Below are 9139 nucleotides of genomic sequence, written 5' to 3' on the forward strand. Positions count from 1 at the left end.
TTTTATTCTTTCTTGTTCTATACTATTTTGAGGCTCAATCATTTGGCCAGCTGAAAGCCAAGGCCACCGGAATTCAATTCTCGAACCTTTATCAGTGTGAGCACTACCCGGGGTTCATTTGAAAGCCTTGAGAACTCTGACGCACTGAGATTCTTGGGTTATACTGCTCGTTTTTCTATTGACATTGAAGTGTTGCTGAAATTACCCCCTTTCTTTACTTGTTCGTCTGTAACTGGTAATGTAGCTACGACTCTTGCAATTTCATTTTTGTTTCTTCTTATTTCAATTCCTGCTCTGCATATCTATGTCTCTGAGAATATTTATGAACCAACATACCATTATATGCCTTGAAACTCTTCTTGAGGCTCTATACCTTCTAGTAGCCCAACTTGCATATTTGTTGCCTTGATTCTGCCTTCTTATGCCCACTTGATAATGTATGTGCTCGAATGCTCATTAATGTTGCCTATTCTGAGTTTGGTTAAATGCCTTGTTTTGTACTCTTGTGATAAGTCGAGTCATGCCCAAAACATGTTCTAAGTCTTGAGTCATTCATGCGCGACTTGATACTTTTCTAAGAATTAACTACTGATCATGTTATTAGTCCGGCCATGCTTTCCCTGCTACTTGTGAACCAATGCTCATTCCCTGCCTTGTCATGTACCTTTGTGATGATCCATGCATGTGTTTCAGACCTTGTTAAGTCATTCTTGTCCAACCTGCTAAGTTTTGATGTTGTACTGATTAGCTAGGGCCTGCTTTCATGTCATTTAAGTTCTAATGTATGCTTTGACTTATGCAATCATGTTTGAGACCTTAGGGAAAATCTCATGTCTAGCCTCTTACCCCATATGTGATTAAGCCTAGTGCAGGCTAGTCTTGTTAACCTATATTTGACATATCCTTGCCCATTGTGAGTCCTGGTGCTATTTAAACCTTCGTGTATGATTGATAATGTTAAAGTCTTCATGCCCTATTGATTGGATTATTACAGACTATGTTCATTAGCCTGTCTTTGATCATATTTGCACTAGACCCTCATGCTAGAAATCTTACTTCTTTCCGTCCGTGATTCTACAAGATTCCTCTTTCAAGATTGTGTTTAAGTTAACCTTAGATCATATTATATCCTGAAACTCTATTTGGGGTTGTCTGTTGGTTTGGGATGTTCCATCCTGTCTTCTGAACTTCTAGCATCTTATGTGTATAACTCTGTGTGATCTCATATACCTGCTCTAGTTTAAACTACTGTTAGTTACAGTCCTAAGAATTAAGTGTGTGGACTTCGAGTGGGTTGATTAATTTATGAACAACTTGTTACTCCTGTGGTTAAGTTTGGCATTGTTGGGTAAGTTGATACCCCCTTTCAGACTTGGTATGGGTTTGGGTTAGAGTCATGCACCTGATACACTCTAATGTCCTAGGGTGTACCTATACCTGGGTTTACTATTTTTTGTGTGAAGAATGAGATCATTGAAGACCTTGAAGTTGTTGAGTTATTCCTTTTTGGGCCTGCTCTGCTTATTGAGTGTGTACTCATTCAGCTTGTAATATTCGAGCATGTACTCTTAATTTTAGGCTTGTAATGATTTTAAACAAATAATTAGGGCGTTAGTGGAACTGGGGAATGGGTGTGCTTTATTCTTACATAAGGGGTAGAGGACATGCCTATAGGGTCTACGTGCTTTATTTTCTATCTTGTTTGACTTGCTCTACTTCTGCACGCTAGTAGAAATCATGTCTATAAGAATCGCACACACCTCACCTAATTTGTCTAATACTCGCACACTATCTCAAACATGTTAGTAATTACTATACTTGATTTCCATATTATTAGTATGAATTTAGACGGCATGCCTATAGGATGTATAACACATGCTTTGTCAACATAGAAACCATGCCTATAGGACTTCAAATAATCAATTGGTCTATTGCTTTTATTACTTTTAGGGTGCTGCCCATCTAGATATCATGATTATAGGACCCTAATCTATTAATCGACTACTTCCATTATTTCCATTACACTGTCCCTCTTAGATGACATGCCTCTAGGGATAAAGAATTATAAAATCAATTTCAATTGTCAATTGTTAGAAATCATGCCTATAGGATACTATCATCTGCCTAAGAAACATGTTTAAAAAATCAGTGTCGTAAACCCTAAGTTTTCGAATAGCCTTACTGCCCCATCGCACGAACAATGTAGATGTCATGCCTATAGGTTTGTAATACCTTTAATCTGCAAATTCGTTAGTTTAAAGCTACAATGTTGCATGTACAACGCTGGAAATCAGAATCATATAGAAACTATGCCTAGAGGACTTAATGACTCTAATGAGTCTGGAATTGTCTACTGCTTAACTGCCCGCGTGCATTTGTTGTTTATGTGTGGTAGTTAACTTGAGCCTTTAATTGTACTTATGTGTAGTCCTATATGTTTTTGAATGTGCGCTAGTTTTATCATTTTAAGCATCCTAAGTGAAGTCTAGAACCACCCAAATAGAGGTCCAAAGCCTCCTGGACCATAAGTATGGGACGGGTAGTGAAAGCATAGGGTACGACCTAGAATCAAATTAGTGTACCTTTAGGTAAACAACTTTAACATAGTAATCGAGTAGCAGGAGATGATAGTCTGTGCCCGCTGAATAATATGAGCAATCCCTACCTCAAATGAGTTACGGAGTATTATTTATATTGCACGGGGTGATCCTTTAGGCTAAAAGATTTAGGACCTCCCCCTCCCCCCTTTTTTATGTATTTGTTATTTACACTTAGTCATTTAACAAAGATCAATGTAGTTGTATCTCTATATTCATTAAGATTTGTGTCGATTCTCACGTATCCTAATACGACTCTTCGACTTCTAGAATTCCCTTTATTTGTTTGATCACCTAGTCTAATTAAATAGTCCACATAGTTTAAAGTTCGGTCGGGACCCATAGTTGTGGACCTCGAAAAATGACTAACACCTTCTCTTTGAGGTAATTTGAGCCCTTACCCGTTCTTTGGTGACACGGACTAGTCAAACAAAGTTACTTGCAAATAGATGCCCTAACACACCTTAAAATCGTTAAGTGACGACTCTTCTCTTTTAATACACATTTAAAAGAGTTGTCACACATCAAAACCCGTTTTCGCAAGAAAACAGGGCTCGATAGCATGGCGACCCTGCTGGGGATATACTTGGGCTTTTACCATAATGAACTTAACTTATGTGGATTACTTTCTTTGTCTTAAACTGCTATTACATGCACATCCCTTTCCTTATTTTCCCCTATTTGTCTTAAACTACTATTACATGCACATCCCCTTCCCTATTCGCCTTTATTTATTTTAAAACGCTATTACATGCACCTCCTTTTCCTCATTCACCTTTATTTTGCTATGACATGCACATCCCTTCCCTTATTCTCCTTTATTTTCTACGACATGTAAGACCTCTCTCCATCTCCTTTATCTTGTCTAAGACTGCTATATTATGACTCTCCCATCCCTACTTCCCTACCTGCTTCATTACGTTCTCGCACTTGTTTTATGAGCTAAACTGACTTCTCTCTTTTGTCTTTCTTCTCTTTTCTCTTCATGTTCACTTTTGCTATTTTATTTACTACTTTTATGTACTTTTAGCATGCAAATACTTGGCACTGTGTTATTATTTTACATAAAGCATGCTCCACATCAAACTCCACTCGTGCCAATTATCAATATAGTGGCACTTGATGAGTGTTCACACTTTACTAAAATCACCCTTTTTAAAATCGGAAAGGCTTATTTGCGGTAGATTAGTCGATCAGCGATGCAGTCGACCATCCCGTGCCTTTCCCTCTCAAGTTGTCCACTTGGGAGTACTAGTCTAGACCCTTCTAGAGACCCTACTCCAATTTGAAATGTACATGCATCATGCTAAACCTAGTACAGGTTGAAGCGTTGTTAACGTAACAACCCGCTAAGATGAGCCTTGTCCAAAGTTCGACGGGATTCCCACATTCCCAATGGACACTATCTTATTATGTGCATTACTTAGAGAAAATGTGCCAACATGTTGATCATTATTGCGTAAGTAGTCAAATCTAGAGGGGGAAAAGGCTAACCTTTGTTTTGTAGAAAATAAAGCACGAAATCCCCAGGTTCGGTATGGTCCAGAATATCCCGCCTTTGCTACTTGACTAGTGGAAAGACCTTGCGCCTTGTGACAAGAATCATGTGAGGAGAGTACTTGGTGACCTGCCATCTTTGTTGAACATTCAACCAAATAGAGAGTTGATCGAGGCCGCCACCATGTTCTAGGACCAGAAAAGAGTTATTTTTTGATTTGGCAATATAGAAATGACTCATTTCCTAGAAGAAATAGGAGGTTTCGCCAAGTTACCATGGGATAGTCCGGGATTACTGGTACCAGAGAATCGTACTCCCCGTGGTTTTTTGAAAATGCTGGGTTTTAAGAAGAATGACGAACAACTCTATCTAAATAAATCATACATCCCTTTTGAGTTTCTCTACGACTGATATAGGCATAGCAAGTCATATCGTCTTCACCATGATGAACTAGCCATTACTTCCTTAGGATGGGTGCACCGCCGAGTTTATGTGTTTATTGTCTGCTTCTTGGGGTTATTGATATTTCCAATGAAAATAGGAAGGATTCATACTCGCTTAGCCATAGTCGCCAGGACCTTAATGGATGAAATCGAAGGACAAACTTCTACTATCATTCCAATGATCTTAACTGAAATGTATGGCGCTCTAGATCGATGCAAGCAGGGATTTGGACACTTTGAGGGTTGTAATCTATTGCTACAAGTCTAGCTGTTGGAACACTTTCAGAGGGGAGAGTATCGTCAACAGCTTCTACGAAGGCCATTAAATGACTACATAGCCAACCATCACCCAAAGAAAATAATGTTTGTTTCAGACAGGTTTGAAAAGCCTGGAAATGCTGTAAGTTGGGTGCGTTTCTTCAGCGATCTGACAGACGAGCAGGTGCATTGGATGTTCGAATGGTTTCCTAGTAGTGAGTTCATCATCACATCGAAAGGGACTACTCACTTGGTGTTGATCAGGCTGCGAGGTATCCACCCTTACGCTCCTATAAAGGTAATGAGACAAGCTGGAGGAAAATAAGTCATACCTCAGGTTTCCAATATGGTCCAGTACAAGGAAGATTTCAAGGGAGATGTCATTCCGTTCAAGTTCGAAGCGCAATACATGTGGAACCAAAAGATCATTGTGGAAGGGGAAACTATTGAGCCAGATAGGTATCACGTCGGTCATATGTACTACTATCTGTCATGGCTAAAAGATAACGTAGCGGGGGACATCAAGCCGAGAGTCAATCTAAAGGATAGGGTCACAGATGAAGTGGATAAGGCACAGGTTAAGTACAAAAGGCTACGCAAAAGGGTGTTCGAGTCCGAAGCTAAACATCTGGAGCAACACAAAGTAAACATGGAAGTGATAAGGGAATGGAAGGAGATTGCCACTAAGTCAACAGAAAGATTGGAATACTTGGAATAAGGACTGATAGAGCTAGAAGGGAAGATGAGAAAGAGACTCTCGGATTGTCAAGGCATGGACGACGATGAAGGAGGAAATATGGCAAAAGCTTATTTATTGTTGGATATGCGCGATCTGGGAAACCTGATTAATGGGATCAAATGAGCCAAATATGGAGAAGGTCCTTCAGGGACCCAGTAGATTAGGAGATAATGTTCTTTACTGCTTTCTAGCTTAGATTAGATTTCGATGTAATAAGGCTAAATGTCATTAGTGACTTTATTAATATTGTCGATTTATTGAAAGTTTGTTTTGGCTCATTTTCGCATTAATGAAATGAAGCAAATGTTGGCACCAATTTTCTCCAACTCTATGTGTCGCTTAAGCTTACCTCAGGCACAATGAGGTCCCCAAATTAGGACGCGAATTATTGCATGACTTTGCAAAACATGTTTAAATATTGCTAACACTCTTTTATTTCACCTTACTGACTTGATTATCTTTTGCTTTTTCTTTCTTTTTGATTTTTCCCCTTCCCAAAGGTTGGTTCATGTATACTGACATCATCGACATACCACACTAGATCCAGAGGCCCTCCACCTCCTCCTCCACCGAGCAACTCGAATAGCAAAAGCAAGGGCAAAGGGAAAATGGATGATTTAAGTGGTATCCGGAAAGACAACGTTGTTGTGGCGGAAAATGTTGAAACTTCAGATGGCAGAAGTACTCCGGGGCAGAATGAGTTGGTCTTACGTTTGGAGCAGAAAATCCTGGAACTACAGGACGAGCTTGAGCAGGTCCGAAATTTGGCAAACTTATCCCTTACTCTCAATGTTCTCGACATCAACTAGCAAAACCCGACTACCCAGAACTAAACACCACCACAAAATGCACAAAATCAATATCCACCACCTATAGTTCTGAACCCCCCTGCACAACACCAGTATCATAATCCCGCACCTCCCCAAAACTTTAACCCACCACCGGTGCAAACCCCTCAACAACATCACCAGTATCCAGCTCAATACCCGCAAACAACCACTTATCACACTCCCCAATATGCATCACAACCTACTCCCGATCCCCAAAACTCGACCAACGACCACCCGTATACCCAAGTCCCAGGAACTCATCAAAATAATCTAATATATGTAAAAATCTTACCCCATACCCCGCAGCAAACCATATACATACTCGACCAACTGAGAAGGACCTGCTCATTAGAAACATGGCAGAGGAACTCAAGAAACTCACAGGGAGAGTCCAGAGTGTTGAAGGTGGGAAAGGCATTGAAGGTCTAAACTATGAAGACCTGTGTATTCAGCCAGATGTGGAACTGCCGCAGGGTTACAAACCTCCCAAGTTCGAAATGTTCGATGGTACTGGTGATCCGAAGGTGCATCTTAGAACATACTGCGACAAACTTGTAGGAGTGGGTAAGAATGAACAAATCCGCATGAAATTGTTCATACGAAGCCTTACAGGAGATGCTTTGTCTTGGTATATCAGTCAAAATCCAAAGAAGTGGGTTAATTGGGTGGGTATGGCATCAGATTTCATGGATAGATTCAGGTTCAACAAGGAAAATATGCCAGACGTTTTCTACATTCAAAACCTCAAGAAGAAGAAGATAGAAGCCTTTCGCGAGCATGCTACTCATTGGAGATCAGAGGCCGCAAAGGTAAGGCCAGTACTTGAAGAAGAACAAATGAACAAGTTCTTTGTTAGGGCTCAAGATCCGCAGTATTACAAAAGGTTGATGGTCATCTAAAATCACAAGTGCTCTGACATCATCAAGTTAGGGAAAAGAATAGAAGAAGGAATCAAGAACGGGATGGTAACTAATTTCGAGGCGCTGCAAGCCACGAACAAAGCCTTGCAAGCAGGAGGTATCTCAAAGAAGAAAGAAGTGGGTGTTGTGATGGTAGCCCAGGGCCCTATGTCTCCCCTCACATACCAAATACCTCCACCCACATATCAACCCTCACCACCAAAATACCAATACCGTGCCACCACTGACCATACCTACAACACTCAACCTGCATATTACTATTTACCTCCACCCACTCGCCAAAACTATCCAAAGCCACGTCCAGATTTTGACCACAGACCACCTAGACAATACACCCTAGTGCTAAACTCATAGCCCAATTGTATGACAGATTGAAAGCTGCAGGTTGTGTCACCCTCATTCCTGCTGCTGTTGTGGAAAATCCCTCCCAATGGATCAACCTCAACAAAACATGTGCTTATCATTCAGGCATGAAGGGTCATACCATTGAGGAGTGTCGCACGTTGAAAGACAAGATTCAGAAACTGATCAACACTAAGATTATACAAGCAAAGGAAGTTGCACCAAATGTTCGTGACCACCCTCTCCCGGATCACAGAGGTGAGGGAGTGAACGTGATAGAAACTGATGAGGAGTGGGATCAGGAAGGGTCCATTGGACACATTCGAGAGGGAGACGCTTCTAAAACATCTCTGGTCACCCTTACGCCAGTTGTGGTACAAACCTAAGCACCATATGAAGTTGAGGTAGCTACACCCTTCACTGTAATGGTATCTCCCACACCATCTTACAAGTCTGATGCCATCTCATAGGATTATATTGTGGAAGCAATGAGAAAGGGAAAAGCCAAAATGGAAGAAATAGGTGTCGCGCAAGGTATGACTAGGAGTGGCATCACACCTGAGAATCTGAGAGGAACGAGCAAGGAAGCTGCACCTAAGTCGCATGTTGTTGAGACTGGCACTGACGATCTCTGAAGGAAGATACAAGCAAGGAAGTACACCGTTATTGACCACCTGAACAATACTCCTGCTCAGATATCCATCTTATCACTGTTGCAAAACTCAGACGCGCACAAGAATACTTTGATGAAGGTGTTAAGTGAAGCTTATGTACCCACCGGCATCACTAGTGGAGAGATGGCTAACATGGTCGGACAGGTATTGGAGATCCACAAAATCACTTTTCACGAAGATACGTTACCACCAGAACGATTGAGTCACAACAGGGCATTGCACATCATAGTACAATTCGAGGACAAGTGCATCACCAGGGTCTTGATAGATGAAGGTTCAAGTCTGAACATATGCCCACTAACCACGCTAAATAGATTAGGTAAAGGCCTGCATGATATACGAATGGGAAGCATAAATGTGAAGGCGTTCGATGGAACTCAAAGATCCACTATCGGAGAAATCAACCTCGATCTACAGATGGGTCCAACTTGGTTTGATGTTAAGTTCCAAGTGCTAGATATATCTGATACTTACAATGTATTGTTGGGACACCATGGATACATGCAGTCGGGGCAGTGGCTTCAACTCTACACCATGCTGTGAAGTTAGAGTGGAATCATCAGGAGGTGATCATTCATGGAGATAGAAGCAACCCCATCTTCACAAATCACACCATTCCAATCATCAAGAACAGGAGGAAGTTCGGCGGAGAAACATATCACCGCATTGAACGGGTGAATGCAATTGAAAAGGATCAATGGTGGAGCAAGAAGATAGAAAGTATATTGATGTGGACGGGATATGAACCAGTCTAGGGTCTTGGCAAAAAGCTTCAGGGGATCACCAAACCCATACAACCACTATATCATGGCACAACCTTTGGACTCGGATATGAATA

General features: G+C 41.1%; 1 protein-coding gene across 1 annotated transcript; it reads left to right on the top strand.

Moving 5' to 3' along the window:
• The first annotated feature begins 5142 nt into the window (after window positions 1–5142).
• LOC138907898 (uncharacterized) lies at window positions 5143–8844 on the top strand. The gene is made up of 6 exons (XM_070198518.1): window positions 5143–5373; window positions 6036–6290; window positions 6839–7248; window positions 7656–8001; window positions 8098–8232; window positions 8323–8844. The coding sequence occupies exons 1-6, from the start codon at window positions 5143–5145 to the stop codon at window positions 8842–8844; spliced, it is 1899 nt and encodes a 632-aa protein (XP_070054619.1).
• The last annotated feature ends 295 nt before the right edge of the window (window positions 8845–9139 follow it).

The sequence above is a fragment of the Nicotiana tomentosiformis genome, chromosome 3, assembly GCF_000390325.3.
Source record: "Nicotiana tomentosiformis chromosome 3, ASM39032v3, whole genome shotgun sequence".
In the NCBI taxonomy this organism is placed as follows: Eukaryota; Viridiplantae; Streptophyta; class Magnoliopsida; order Solanales; family Solanaceae; genus Nicotiana; species Nicotiana tomentosiformis.

Bases quoted from the DNA above. Each gene is read 5' to 3' on its own strand.
- LOC138907898 (XM_070198518.1), top strand. From the start codon at position 5,143: ATGGTCCAGTACAAGGAAGATTTCAAGGGAGATGTCATTCCGTTCAAG. The intron at 5,374-6,035 runs GTTAAGTACAAA...CCCTTCCCAAAG, and splicing joins ATGAAGTGGATAAGGCACAG to GTTGGTTCATGTATACTGAC. The intron at 8,002-8,097 runs GTACAAACCTAA...GCCATCTCATAG, and splicing joins TCACCCTTACGCCAGTTGTG to GATTATATTGTGGAAGCAAT.